Genomic DNA, 15691 nt, shown 5'->3' on the forward strand with positions numbered 1-15691 from the left:
TAAATCTCAGCTAACAAGATTCTCTTCAAAATGGATTCTATTGAAGATCCAGCTCAAACACTGATCTTTCATGCAGGCCTCCATGATCAGCCCAGTTAAACATGACTGCCACCACTAACAAAACACCCCTAGAGTATGTTATTCAGACTTCTTTAGTAGCATTTATCACATTTTGCCTTGATTTATGGTTATTTATGTCCATGCCTTACCTCATCCACTAGATTAGAAACTTCTTGAGGGCTGGGACTGTGTCTTATTCATCTTGATGTCTCCAGTGCCAGCATGGCATCATGTAGGTGACAGATCCTTAGTAAATTTGTGCTGAATAAATGAATATTCCCATTAGGATAAATGCCATATACCCTACAACACCATTGTCCAGTGATCATGAAATGGGTATGGCTGAGCTTGCTGGAGAGTTCTCTTCTGCATCCATCCTTGCATTTCCTCTGTGGAATTTTTCAATATCTTGTCTCTAGGATATCTTGGTTGGCTGGTTTTTCTTTCCATACCTTTGAGCCAAAATATCATCAGAACTCTAATGCAAGTGTGGGGATTTTTTTAAGAGGTAGACTTCTGGCTGGGCATGGTGTCCATTTTTATAATCCTTCCTACTAGTGAGGCTGAGGCTGGAGGATTACTTGAGTTCAGGAGTTTTCAGTTATAGTAGGACTAAAGTTGATGGTGTCCACACCAAGTCTGGCACCAGTATGGTGAGCCCTTGGGAGTCAGGAGGTCACTAAGTTGCCTAAGGAGGGATGAACTAGTTTAGGTTAGAAATGGAACAAGCTGAAACTTCTGTGCTGATCAGTGATGGGCGCAACGAGAGGCCACTACATTTCCAGATTACATGAGAGAGGGAGACCTAGTTTAAAAAAAAAGATTTCTGATCTCTAAAATGTCCAGCATATGCCTCTGGGCTGTTAATGATATGAGAAACCTAAGCTGATCAGGCATCGGGGGGAAGACTTGTGCCCATACAATAGCTGTCCAGATAGCCTGGATATTTTTGATATCCTTTTCCCCATTTTGTCAGTATGGCTGAAGTTGATCTTCACTGAAGTTTCCCCCACCCCACACTTTCAGTTCTCCAAATGGGGGTACTAGTGAAGGACAAGGTCCTATGATGATTTTTGTGTGTTACCTTGGCACCTTCCCCAGTAGCCATGGCATCACCACTGGGCATTCTGCCCACTGAAGTGAGCCTTCACCTTGCCCACCATCTTCTTTCCAAGCTGTTTACAGCTCCCATGGCAACACACAGCCAACCTACCTTCATGGCAGGCAAGCAATAACTATCTCTCTAAATCTATCACAGCCATGGTCTTGGCTGTCATTTTCCCATTATTAATTGAAATTATATAATTCTCCAGCTGAACTCCCAGTTTTGTAGTATTCCATTGACAGAATGCAGTTCTTTAGTCCCTCATGGTATTGATCTAAAGATGATCAGAAGCTCACACACTGTGGATTTGTTCCCATGATCCATACGGAGGGAAGCCACTAGCCAACAAAAAGGGTTAGTGAACTATAAATTGTATTCTTTGAGCCCATGCTTCATGTCACAGAGCTTTCCTTCAGGTAGCTAAGTCTGCTGGAAAGGAATTCTGCGTATTTCCTTTAAAAAAAACCTGATTGCAAACAACAGATACACTTCAAGAAAAATAGTCATGTAAGTCCTATAATTCATTGCAAATCACATTTAAAAATAGCAGAGAAGAGGTTTCTGATTCTTCATTTGAAAACCTTTACCAATTTCCTATGAAACCTTTACCAACTTCCTAATACAGCCCTTGGTTTGTATTTTTAAGTGCAGTTATTGCAATGTCTTTTGGCAAATGAGACATGAAGCTCATGAGTGTTTGCACATAAACTTTTAGTGCAAATATGTTTTTGGCTAAGCAGGGCCCAGATGAGGCACAGAAAATGCTTTCTTGCCTGGCTGATGCTGGATTTGTGAGATGAAAATTCTGTCAATCCCTGTTTCTTTCTCCTGCCTGCATTATCAAAACATCTTGCATAGCCACAGAGGACCATAATGTGTGTGTGTGTGTGTGTGTGTGTGTGTGTGTGTGTGTGTGTGTGTGTTGATGGGGGAGGTCCAACTTTGTCCTTTACACATTTTATTTCAGGACAGATTACTTTCATGGTGAAAACTTTTCACTTCTTTCCTAAACAACCAATGATCTGACCATCCTTCAACCTGAATCAATGGTTATGGAAGGGGTGTCTTCTCTCTGAGTGTTAGTGTAGACTTTGTGTCCCCATCCCTTTTTAAGGAGATTGGTGCGTTTGTGACTCTTCTCCTCGCCTGCTTCCCTGTTTAAGTAAGTTGGAACATTCCTTCTTATAGAAAGAAGGAAATTCAGTCTTGCATGGCCAAGAAAAGTCTGGGTCAGGGGTTAGCTACTGAAAAGGCCATAGAGAGACAAAATCTCCTGCCTCCAACCTGTTCTGGCCTTTTGGTGATTACTGGTTTCCTGAAGGTCACAAACTCAAAAGGATTGAGGCCCATGGATAGATTCTATCATCTAGCTGAATATTTAAAATGCAGTTTTCCTGCATGAGATCACTATTTAGAAGTGTCGTCATATAGAATTTTTTGTTAATTGATTTAAGTAAACATGTATGTATATATATGTATATATTATGTATATATGTATATATGAGGAAATCAGGGAACATGTTAATATTTGTATATGTGTATACATACACTGCTTATCAATAATTTGTAACCTATGGAGTGTGTGTGTGTGTGTGTGTGTGTGTGAGCACTCACTTGTATATGTGTTTGGGGGTTGTGTTCTCATCAGTCCCTGAGACCCCTGAAGGACAAACTGTGTGTCTATAGCTACTGGGTTGTGAAGAGCTCTGACCCTGGCTGGTTGCCCAGGAAAGGAGCTCTCAGCCCAAAGTTAGAACAGTAGCTGAAAGCTGGATACAACAACCCAGTCTCCTGCCCCTCTCAGTTCTTTCTTGTCTTTCCTGGCCTGAATTTCCCTTCTGGAGCAAGGCGTTGGGGAGGGGCAGCATAAATCTTCGGGGAACTTGTCTTGTACAGCCTTCATCTGAGGTCTCAGTCTGAGCCATATCACCTGCCCTGGTCTAAAGATCCTTCTTAACAATTTATATTACTCCAGGGCCATTCTCAGAATGGCTACAGCTGGCCACACTTAAATCCAGTTCACACACAAGTCAAGACATCACCCTCATGATGTCATCGGTCCTCTTTGAGAAAGAAGGATGAACAACGATAGCTGGCCCCACCTAGAGATGAGATGATCTGGCATGGCCATTTGTGAAGACGCAGACACAAAAATCACTGTATTGCAAACATCTTAATATCGAAAGGTGATTTAGAGCTTATCCACTTAATCTTTTCTATTGCATCCCTGCTGGAGTACTTCCAATGAGGGTAAGCTCATTCCCTCTCAAGGGAGCCCACTTCACTCTGGAATAGTTAAGTTCAACCTCAAAATGAGCCAAAACTCTTCTTCCTCATAGCTTCTATTCATCTAGGAGTGGAAATAAGGGGGTACAGGGCATGAGGGAACCCAAGAGAACTGCAGGAACTGGCAGAATTCTAGTTTCTCAGATTTTGTACTCTGTAACTTGTGGAAATGGACAGTCACTAATAGTGAAAATGCTTAGCAAATCTCTTTCTAGTTGAGGTCTCAGTCGGACTGCAACCTGTGTCTAATGTTACTGGTCAAGAGATTCTATTGAGGGTATTGAGAACAGGTTGTGAAGGTAAGATGTGTAATGTGCTCTTCATGCTTAGGAGAGACAACGAATAGGGAATGTATGACCAGAGCAGTGGCCTCAGTCCTTGTCTGTCTCCTGGGCTCTAGTCCTGCACCAGCAACTGCCATCTCCACCTGTATGTCCCAAGGACATCTCAAAATCAACATGTGCAACACCACCAACAAAAAAGAACAAATCAAAAACCAAAACCTCAACATCTTCCCCCCTAAACAAACCTCTTCTTCTAGGTTTCCTTGTTTCTATAGAGGGTAGCTTTCCAGTCACTCAGGTTTGGAACTTCAGAGTCATCCTTAGCTCTTCTCTCTCCATCACCCTTTAAATAGAATCAGTAGCCAAGTTTTGTTAACTGAACCTCTGTAATATTTCTCCAAAATATTCCCTTGTCCTCACTCACAAAAGCTACCATCCCAGCCTAGGTACTGATCGCCTGTTGCCTGGACCTGGTTGGACTTCCTGCTTTAATCTCTCCGTTTTCCAATTCCATCCTACACACAGTGGCTAAGATCATCATTCTAAGGCCCAATCATGTCACTTACCTCCTCAAAAACCTTCCTTATTTCTCTTGAGGACATGGTGTAAGACAGACAGGAGTCTCACTCCCACAGTCTCCCGGCCTTGGGGACAAAATGCAAATTGCTCAGCATGACGTCAAAGGCCATCCACAATCTGGTTCCCACCTGCCTTTCCAGATTTATTTCACACCACATCCCCTTAACACATTCTTTATTCCAGCCAGAATGATTTCTGTCTTTTCCATGAACTCGACATTTGAAGTCCCACCTTTATGTGGTCTTTCAGGCCATTCCCAATGCCTGGAAGGCATTCTCCACCTCTCAGAATTCTTATCTTCCTTCAAAGGTCAGAGCAAGTACCACCTCTTTTATGAAACATTCCCTAATTCCCTGTTGTTAATACTCTCTCTACCTCAAATTACCTTATATTTACTTATCTCTGTACATGTAACTCCAAGTAGAATATAAGTTCTTTGAGGACAGGGACTGTTTCATTTTTATCTTTGTATCTCAAGCAACTAATAAAGCATATTGCACATCGTAGAAGTTTGTTTGCTGAAATGAACTGAATTCCAATTTCCACAGATTTGTTCCTCTCCAGGCTGCCCTTCTTATTCATCTCCGTGGAACTTTCTGTACCGTGACATAGAAACCTCTTCACCCTGGAAACTCACTCTACCCCTTGACTACTCACATTGGAAGCACTGGTGTCTCCACCCCCTGTGGCCTTTCCTTTTAATTATCTGGTTCCTCCTTGACTCTCAATTTTAAGGAGGAAGCCATGGCCAACAATGTCTTCATGCCACTCCAGGGTATACCCTTGACTCATTTCTTCAGAACTTCTTTGTACCATGCTATAGACCCTGGAAGCTCATTCCACCCCTTGGATTACTTCTCATATTGTCCTTGCAGCTTTTCTGTCTGATTGGCTAGTTCCTCTCAGAATCTGTATTTTAAATAGGATGCCCGGGTTAACTGTCTTTATTCCTCTTCAGAAAAATCAGATTGTTCTTCACTTTCTGGAATTTCTCTACCATGCCCCCAAGCCTGGTACCTTCATTTCCCCATCTCCTCTCCTATTTTCAGCTTCCTTCTGTGAGCTGTCTTTCCCCATTAGAATGTAAATTCCTTGAGGGCAGGGATTGCCTTTCCTTCACAGCACCTGACACATAGTGCTTAATAAATGCTTGTTGAATTGATTTGAATTCATAGGCAGCCCCTGGCAGGAGTAGATTGTGAAATAACAGTTGCAAGTAGAATTTCTCTCATCTTAGAAAATAGGATTTTGGGGTTGGAAGAGACCTTACACATCCTCTAGCCCAGCTCTTCATTTCACAAGTGAGGAAAGCCCAGAGAGAAGAGATTTGCCGAGGACACACAAGTAATGAGTAACAGAGACAAGATTCAAACCCAGTACTAAATGTGCATATCCCACCGTAGCTCCTCAGGAGAGGCAGTGGATATGGTCTGGCAGATTAGGTGTCTCTTCTTATTGGTCTGTATCAGCCTCTACAGAGTTGGAGAAGCCAAGAAAGAATTGGCTGGGATCCTTTGGGGAGCCCTTACAGACACGCTGGTAGTGACTACTGGGTTGGCTTTTGCCTTCAGCTCTGGGGCCAATTACATGAATTCCATAGACAAGGATTCCAAGGCCAGGTTAGGGATGGCGCTGGCATACTTCCCTGATTATCGGTGCTGGAATTTGGAAAAGACAATCACTGACCAGCTCATCCTGAAGATCCTACCCTCACCAGGGCATTGAAGAAGCTCTCCTGGGAGCAGTCTCTTAGTAGTCAGGCCATTCAGTCTGGATGGTGCTGTGGCCATTGATATCAGGGTCATTGTTTTTAATTTCACCAATGCATTTTTGTATAGTTCATAATAACCTTCAGCATTTCAAATATGAAGATGGTACTCCATTCTGCCATCAGTGGGATGTGGACCCTGAGTTGTGCTTCTAGTGATGGGGATGGGGTACATTAAGACAGCCATATCTTCTTCCCCTATCCCTTTTATGACCAGTGTCAGTTATTTCAAGGAGGCCTAATTAGGGGTAAGGTAAATGAAGATAATCTAACTAGTCTAGGCAGAAATAAAACCTGTGTCCTTAGCCTCATTAGGCATGGTTTCTCAACTTCTGCCAAATTAATCTTCCTAAAATATCACTTTTATCATATCACTTCTGGACTCAGATCCTTTAGTAGTTCCCCAATGGCCATAGCAAAAAGCACAAAGCCCTTAACTTGGCCTCCAAAGCCTCCCACAACCTGGCCCCAATGTACCTCTCTGTCTTTATCTTCCACTACCTAACACAAACTTTCTGTTCCCCCAACCTGATCTCCTCTTTGTCCCCTGAACACACCTAGTATACACCTCAAAGGTTAAGAGATTGAGAGGTAGGAGGGGCTCTGGAGACCAGCTACTTCAAATCTCTCATTTTACTATGAGGAAAGTCCTACCCTGATGGGGAAAGTGATGTACCTGAGTTACACAGGTATCAAGCAGCAGAGGCAGAATCTGAACCTTCTGATTCTAGATTCATTCCCACATGTGTGCCTTTACCTACTATGCTAGGAAAACTTTTCCTTCTTTTTCTTCTTGATCTCTTCCTGGCCAATCCATCCACTAATATTCAAGTCCCATCTTCTCCACTTTTTTTTTTCTCCCTGAGCATCTTAGTCTCACCTGAACTCATGGCAGTGTCATGAACTGGTAACACTCATCTGCCACATCACATAAAGCCCATTGACATCTTATCAGTTGGTCTGATCATTTCACTTGTCAAGTATATATCTTGTCTCCTCAGCTAGACTGTGAGTTCTACAAATGGCCCCTGGGACTATATCTTCTCTTCTCTACAAGGAAAGTTCTAGTCCAGGGCTAGGTACATGGCAAGGTATCCCACATAGGTTTATTGAATGGACAAGCCTTTGGTTTGTCCTATAATATACATGATAAGCTGCTGAGACATCAAGATGGGTGTGTGTGTTCAGTCTCTATCTAGCCATCTACCAGTCAAGCCATCTGTCTAAGCACAACTTTATCCCCCTCCCTCCACCAACCACATTACATAACTACTCAGCCATTACTTCTCTCAAAAAAAAATTGGGGACTGAGGTAATTGGACATGTCACAATGCGTCAAAGGACTGAAGTCACTGGTTGGGAAATTTAAGGAATTTAAGGCCCTACTTGAGTAAACTCAGTATCAGCAGGAGGCAGTGAATAGACAAATCAAGCTCTCTTGTGCTTCCTGTCAGCGTAGTGTTTTATCATTCTCCAAGCACTTCCCTATCTTATGGGACTGGGAGACATAGTGGGTAGAGCACTAAGCCTGGAGTCAGGAAGACCTGAGTTCAGATCTGACCTTAGACACTTACTAGATGTGTGACCCTGGGCAAGTCACTTAATCTTTGTCTGCTTCAGTTTCTTCAACTATAAAATGGGGATAATGATAGCACCTAACTCCCTGGGTGGTGAGGGCCAAATGAGATGTTAGTAAAGCCTTTACAACAGTGCCTGGCACACAGTAAGTGCTTAATAAACCCCTTCTTCCTTCATGTCCTTTCCCCTCATTTGATCCTCACAGCAATCTGGCAAGATTGGTTGAGTAGATATCATCTCCATTTTGCAGATGAAGAAACTGAGGCCTAGAAAGGTTCAGTAACTTCCTGAAGATGATCTAGCTAAGTCGGGTGGCAGAGCTGAGCTAGAACCCAGACATTTGAGCCAGGTTCTTCATTTCTGTGTTCTTCCCACCAAGTTGCCTAAGTAAACTCAGTGGGAATTTTAAAAAAAGCACTTCAAATTACATCTAAACCCAAACACAAGTGAAGGTGGAAAAGATGCTTATGGAGATTTGGCTGGAGCCTTTCCTGACCCAAAGAATTTCTGAGAAATGCACTCAGTTTGATTGGCAAGAAAGTGACAACGAAAGCCTCGAACTACTCCAGGAAATAGAACCTAATACTAGGCATTATATACATTATGCAGTTCAAAAGACAGAATTGTTTTGTTTTGTTTTATAGGAAAGCACAATTTGAATTTTTGAAAGATACCGTTTGAGTCTCAAGTTTATTCTAAATATGATATCCAAGAGCCGGAATATTCCTTGGCTCCAGCAGAGGCAGTCAGACTAGTGCACAGTCAGCCTGGAAAACAAGGCTTAGAATCCCCTGTTGGCAACTGTGTTCCTGCTCTTCTTCTAGGTGCCTTGAAGCAGTTTCCCAAACAGGTTACCTTGCACTATCACCGGGACCTGCCGCAGCCTCACAACACCAAGCACTTGAACTTTAATTAGAGATGATAGGTTGGAATCAGACACACACTGATTGCATCCTTTTTTGTTTGTCGTTAAAATGCATCTGCACCTTCCCTTCGGCCTTGGATCCCTAGCTCCTTCTTCCCCAACACTTACTCCCCTCTTCTTTGTTACCTCAAAATAAAACAGCAGCAGCAACTCTCTGAGTATCACTTTTTTTCTTCAACCAAAACTCTGTAGCAGAGAGTGGGATGGGGAAGGGGGGGATTAATTAGCAATTATTTAATTTCAGAATTGATCTAAATCATAAGTCTTAGAGCTAGAAGGAAACTTATAGATCATTTAGGCCAAGACAGCTTCATTTTGTAAAGGAAATCCATAGTAGGAAAAGTGATATTCCCAAGGTCACAAAGGTTGTGAGCTTTAGAGCTGGGGCTTTTAATCCCAAGGAAGTCTGAAAAAGACCTAGGTAGCCTTTCTTTCCAAATCAGCAGGTGAGGAATGTTTTGGAGAACTTTGCATTTCCTCCCTGCTTCCACAAAGGAGCTAAATCTTTGGCCCAAGGGGCTCTGATCCAATGAATACCAGGGAATCCAAGCAGTACTGCTGTTAGATCAACAAGAGATTTATAATTAAGGGGCAGAAGAGAGACTGAAACTCAGGCCCAGTCTAGTTGTCCCTACCCAGTAGCACCAAATTCCTTATCTGCAGAGACTGACTTCTCTGTTGAATAATAATGAACCCAATAATCTCAAGAAGTACTAATAAAATAACCCTCCTTCGGCTCACTAATGTGCAGACCTATAGGAGAGGAATGGGTTAGTGTCAGGATTGTAGAATTGGCAGATTGTAAAGGAAGTGGGTTTTTTTTTGGGGCGGGGGGAGTAGTCTATTCAGTGGCCCGAACTTGAAAGGCCATTTTTAGCAAAACAACCCCTCTTTTCGGGCCTGCATAATACAGTTCCTGAGCACAGAGCAATGTTCCCACCTCTGGGTGCGAAAGATCTCTTGTCTTTGTTATGACTCTCTTCCGACCTTATCACTTTTTATCTACAGCAGCAAAGCCCCCAACAGAACGCCTCCAGGGAATCCTGGAGAGGTAGGCCAAACACCCAGACAGGAAAGCAATCCCCTTCCTGCCCAGTTCCAGATACCCTGACGACAGAACAACACTGAATTCCCCATTCTCTCGGTCCCTCTCCCCACTTTCCCCAATCCCAAAGGGAACAGGAACCAGGCGCAGAGAGCTTCTGTCACACCCAGTCCAGACGGGATGGCTTGTGCAGGGAAGGTAAGGGTCCTAACTGACCACCAGAACATAAAACTAGGAAGAATACAAATTGCAAAACCATCCAAGGGGAGGGAGGAGGCCAATGAGAAATGAATAGACGACGGTAAGTAAAAGAGGGACAGTACGTCGGATAGAAATGAAACAAAGAAAATAAAATGAAGCCATGGAAATGTGGGTGTAAGTAAAAAAAGGGCAAACGAGAATAAAAGCATATTCGAATAAGCATGGGGCAGAGAGTGTGAATGCAGTGTATGGATGTGTATGGGGGGGACGTTACTGTCCCCCCCCCCACGGATCTAGGGGTACATCTAGCACCCCTGGAGGCGTTTGCAGTGGCAAGGCTGCCAGGGTGGCGAGCAGGTGGCTCCGCTCCCACCCGTCTTGGCGCAGACTGGGGTTCTACGCACGCGTCCGGCCCCCTCGGTCTCTTCCCACTCTCTCGCCCACCCACCGCGCAAGCGCCTACGCGCTCTGTAACTGACAGCCCGAGCTACTGAACTAGACGTGCTGAGTGACCGTGACCGTGACCATGGCCTTGACCGCGCCCGGCGGGGGGTCAGGCTGACTCACCCGAGCCATGCCTCTGGCGGAGGATGACTGCCCTGCCCGGAGGAGGCGAGGCCGAGGAGGCGGCGGTGGCGGCGGCGGCGGCTGCAGCTGCGGTGGTGGCGGCGGCGTTGGCTGCTGAGGCCTCCGCAGCCTCGTTCCCGGCTCCGGCCGCTGCTCCCGCGGCTGCTGCTCCCGCGGCTGCTGCTGCTGCTGGGGCGGCGTTGGCGGCGCTGGCGGCCCCGGTTCCCCCCGGGGGCCGCTTGTCGCGGCCAGGCTCGGAGGTGGCCCGGCCGGCGGCCCCGTGGCGGCGCGGGCCGCTGCTCTGGATGTGAGACACGGCCTCGGCGGCCTGCATGTCCGGCGGCGCGAAGCGCGACAGCACCCGCAGCAGCGCCTGGGCCTTGTGCTCCTGCGTCTCGTCGTCGCTGTAGTCCGACACCCGGCATTCCGACACCCGGCATTCGTACACGCCTTCGTCCTGCCGCCGCACGGCCGACAGCCGCAGCCGGTGCGAGATGTCATTGCCCTGTACCCGCACCGTCTGCAAGAGAGGCGACACCGCGGGCCCCGGGGTTAGAGGCCACCTCCTCACCCTCAAAGTCCGCGACCCCATGTGCCACCTCTGTGAGCTGGCACAAGACCGACCCCCAATACCACCCTCTGAAACCCCACCCACCCACCCTGCACTTGGTTCTCTCCAGTCCCTGATCCGCATCCGTCTTCCCCAACCAGCCCCCTGCGCCCACTCCATGCATTGGCCTCCTGCCTCCCTCCCATCCCCCACCGCTTACACTGACACAGCCTCTGACACACAGGTCTCCCGCACTCGTCCGTTCATCTCCTATTTGTATCAGCCCTACCGTTCCCCTTCCCTTCCTTGGTGCCCAGATAGCTCCCCTACTGTATAGCCCCTGGGCAGCATCTTATCTAGTTAGTCTCTTCTCTGTCTCTTTCTATTCCCTCCAAACTCTCCTCTTTGTATTATCCCCCTCCCCCCCCATCTGAATATTTCTTTTAAATCTACTCCTCTCTTCCCCATTTCCCTCTCCGGTTAGCATCCTTGCAGGGCCTCTCTGAGTCTTCCTACAGTACGTCTTCAGTCTCACATCACCCCCGCCTCCCCCCATAGAACAAAATCAGTCCACTATTCATTAACTTCCCTGTGTCTGCTGTAAGCAGTCCCTTCACTCTTCTCATGTTAGCTCCTCTCTTTCTCTTTTCACATTGCTCTCCCATTGTATTTCCAGAAAAGGCTGTAGTTTTCCTGATGTATTTTTGTGGGTTAAATTGCTTATTTGTTCCCCCTCCTTATCACTAGTTAATGCACTTTCTAAATTCAAGACTGTCTGATTCTAGGCCCTTTCACCTCTTACATATAGCAAAATGGTCCCAACTCCCTCCTAAGGAGAATTGCAACTATTTCTCTCAAGACCTCAAAGCTTTCCTGATAACACTCCACAATTCCCAAGGAGAAATCAGATATTATAGCTAGTGTGCTCTCCCCCCACCCCCAACATTCTAACTCTCACAAATCATCTGTTTTTCCAAATTTTCATATTTCTCCAACAAAGCAAACCATGCCTCTCCTTTAGCTTTCAGTAGGAAATGTTCTGCCCCCTTCACTCAATGAATGATACTCCCTCCAAACAATACAATTACACCTCTACAGTTCCATCTCTAACTCCCATCCTTCCTCACCCTGCAAACAACATATTCCGGATGTGTAGCCTCCCTCAGTCCCATGTCTTTCTTCAAAAGTTGGCCAAACACGAAACTATCAAATTGTATTGTTTTCTACAGACACACTAAGGTGATGTGGTGAAAAGCTGTTTAGCAGCATAGGGGAGGGCAGTTCCTCTGAGAACTGATAGGGGACATTCTGGAAAAAGGAAGGCAAATGGTCTGAGCACACAAGTGGTTGCAAATAGAAGGAAGTTAACATTTGCTGGAAGAAAATAAAGGCCAAGAAGTGGGCTAGCAAAATGAATAGCATTTAGCACATGATCTGGGATGGAGTGTTTTTACAGGTGAGAGCAAATCAGGGAGTGGAGACAAATGCCATGTTCTCTTGATTTACAAGAAATGAAACTTGACTGGAACAAATAATAGCAGATGGAGCCTTGACACTTGGAAACAGCAGAAAAAAGCAAAATTACAAGAGTTGCATGAAAACAGTTTGCTCTATTAGGTGAAACAGGCTAAGGTGAAAGGATGTTAGCTGTGGGAAGAAAATCCACCAAGAGGGGTCCCCCACACACCATAGCTGTTGCTCTACACTTACGCTGATTTTGGTTGCATCCTTATTTGTTACCTAAAATGCAAAGAGGGAGAGATGTTAGGCTACAATCTTCTAGTTATAGAATGGCATCTCTCAGATTAAAGGAGATTCTCATCCCAGCTGTTACACTGCCTTCAGAGCAATTTCCCAAACTTCAGATTTGGGGGGGCCTGAGGCAGGATCTAACTGTTGTGTATGCTGATTACAGATAGGGACTTCTGCATGGTATGGCTGTGTGGCACATTCCTAAGGGCAGAGGGGACTTCAGGGTACCTATGTACCTACCCTTGCAAGCAGGAATCCACTGGGAGTTGCTACCCTAGCTGGTAGGGGATGGAGGTGGAACTCAAACAGCACTGCTGCAGATCAGCCTTAGGGCTTGGGGGTGGGGAAGGAGAAAGAGTAAGAGGACACTGGGCTCAGACCCCAGATTTGTACACATAAAACGGAACCAGCAGGCCTTAAGGGGAATAGATGCAGCCCCACAATAGGAAGTGGAGGGGGCTGCCACTACAAACTATCTTTGGGTCTACTCTCAATTGCAATTATGGTGATGATCACCTGCATGTTTTTCTTATGTCTCTCTCCCCCCAATATACTGGTGGGATTCCCTGATTAAAGGATTATCAGCTGGATGGAGGTTCTCCTATCTGAGGAGAATGTTGAGCATTCCCACAATACTGGTGACAACAAGGCTCTCAGAGTAAGGGGACTGGACTCAAATCAGTCCAGGAAGGTTGGAAAAAAGCCATATTGGGGGAGGGGGCATTATACATGCCAGAGCCAGTGGAAGGCCTTAGCTTCCAGTGGGTCTTTTCTGGTGGAAGATGAGTAAGGGAAAAGACTGGTCATTTTTGCAGGTAGATTGATTTCAGCCTCAAGGTTGGGCCCTACCTCTGACTCAAAATTCTGGGTCAGGCAGAGGTTCAGCTTAGAATTGCTCCAATTTGATGCCTTTTTTCTTGGCTGGGATCAGAGCTAGGCAGATTCTGTATTCTTTCACTGATCAAACGTGATAATATATGTAACATGTTTTGCACACATTAAAGCTTCTATATAAATGCTGTCATCCTTATCATTATCTTTGATCCTTGAAAACCCATAACAGAGACACTTCAGGTTCATTCCTATATGCAGTACCCATGCAGGACTAGAAAAAAGGACTGAATATTGCTCTTGGGAAGCTTTTTTGGGGGGGAGTGGGGTGGGGGTGGGGAGTGGAGGATGAAGTGGTGGACAGGAGTCAGGGAGGGTGGAGGAGATGGTTACGACTTCCCTACCATCAAATAACTCCCTCGTCCCACACTGGCCGGCTGACAGTGGCCATCCCTTCTCAATACACTGTACACAACAAGAAGTGGGGATTTTACTCTCGCCTTTGTTGAATCAGTAGCAGTGGGGTGAAGAGTGAATCTGTCCCCTCCCCCTCCCCTCTTCTACTTTCCCCACCCCTTTCCCCGCGGGGGTTGTGGAAGGGGGCTTAATTCTTTTACCTTGTTTCTGCTGCCGGGGACACTGAGCGCTAATTCGTGGGCCAGCTCCCGGGGCGGGTCTTTAAGATACCACCACTGGATCTCCAGCGAGTAGGAGGTTGATCCACTCGCCCGGAAAGCACAGGGCATCTCAATATCTTCTCCCTCCCTAACAGTCACATCTTTGGGGACTTCGGTGAATGTAGCTGAGAGGGAAAAGACAGAAGTGACAGATTGGGGTTGACTGAGCTGAGGGCCGCTGGGAAATCTGGGTTCGAACTGGATAAAGGGCTAGATAAACCCAAACCAGCCCATCTCGGCAGTGGCCAGAGCTAACCATTTCCCAAAAGATACTTGGAGAGCTCGGGCGCAGGTTCAGGTGGCTAGCTTCGGGAGAAGAAAAGGTAAAGAAATCAGGGCTCCCTCCTACAGTTTAGCCCTGGGCTCCTGTTACAGCACCATTCTGGGAAAGGAATCCGGGAGCAAAGTTTAGTCATGCATCTCTAGAGGAAAGAGCACTTTGCAGGGAAACGTGGACACAGTCATTCTCTTGTAGGATCTGGCAAGCTGTGGCAAGGGCCAGGATTGGGTGGGGAGGCATCCTGGGTCTTTGGCATCCGTCCGAGGTTTGACTGGAGCCATGTCTGCCCCCCCCCCCTCACTCTTTCCTCTGCAAAACCGCTTTGCTGCCCTTATCCGCAACTGCGCCTCCCCCCCCCCCCCCCGCGCCCAGGTTCACCTCACTCACCAGCCCCAGAGCAGCAGCGGAAGATCCCTACAGCCCCTCACAAGCTGCGCCAGACCCCTCCCCAATCTTTCCCAAGAACTAAAATCTCTTCCTCTCTGTTAGCACAGAGCCTGGCAGCCTGTAAGGCTCGGGGCACCCTCAGCTCCTGGCTTCTGCTTTCAGCACCAACGGGAGCTGAAGGGATTGAGCGGCTGTGAAGACAGATATTGGTTGATGGAGCCCATCGGCGCTTGCACTATTTTTATATAGGGATGTAAAAGCTGGCTTACGAAGTATTCGATCCCTTCGTAGTTTAAGGTTCCTATTCATACCCCAATACTCTGGCCCTGAACAGGGGGTTTCTAGGCTGGTGCGCCCGGGCACATTTCTCCCGTATCTTTGCTTTCTGAAAAGGGTGGGTGGGGAAATCTTCAAAATCGCCCGACTGCCCATCTCCTGTGCCCCCTCCCCCACGGCCGAATCAGGGAAAGTTTGGGACTCACCGTTGGCTATGAGGAGCAGCGGGGCATGCAGCAGCAGGTATCGGAGGGCGCTGATCGGTCCCCGCTGTTCCATTTCACGTGGGGAGAGTTTGGAGAGCGGGCCGAGGGGACAAGCGGATGTGGGCGCCGGGCGCGGCTAGGACATCTCCAAATCCATGGCCCCCCGACCGGCTCGGACCCTGGTCCAGCTTGGGCGAAGGAGGCTTGTCCTCCCCTCCCCGCCGCCACCCAAAGCCACCAATCAACCCCTTCTGTTTTATTTTCGGGAGAGCGGGAGAGAGGGCGAAGCACGGGGGAGGGGCTGGTGCGCTAGGATGGGAGGAAGGATAAATTC

At 46.8% G+C, this 15691-nt stretch overlaps 1 protein-coding gene across 1 annotated transcript in view; it reads right to left on the minus strand.

Annotated features, from left to right (window-relative positions):
• VSTM2B (V-set and transmembrane domain containing 2B) overlaps window positions 1–15474 on the minus strand; it is a 53690-nt gene extending 38216 nt beyond the window's left edge. Inside the window, exons 1-4 of the mRNA XM_036751689.1 lie at window positions 15358–15474; window positions 14149–14333; window positions 12659–12688; window positions 10399–10918 (exon numbers count right to left, since the gene is read on the minus strand). Of these exons, the coding sequence (XP_036607584.1) occupies window positions 10399–10918; window positions 12659–12688; window positions 14149–14333; window positions 15358–15430 (808 nt within the window). The 5' untranslated portion in view covers window positions 15431–15474. The remainder of the gene's footprint in view (window positions 1–10398; window positions 10919–12658; window positions 12689–14148; window positions 14334–15357) is intronic.
• Between the last annotated feature and the right edge of the window lie 217 nt (window positions 15475–15691).

Source organism: Trichosurus vulpecula, chromosome 3 (assembly GCF_011100635.1).
Source record: "Trichosurus vulpecula isolate mTriVul1 chromosome 3, mTriVul1.pri, whole genome shotgun sequence".
Taxonomy (NCBI): Eukaryota; Metazoa; Chordata; class Mammalia; order Diprotodontia; family Phalangeridae; genus Trichosurus; species Trichosurus vulpecula.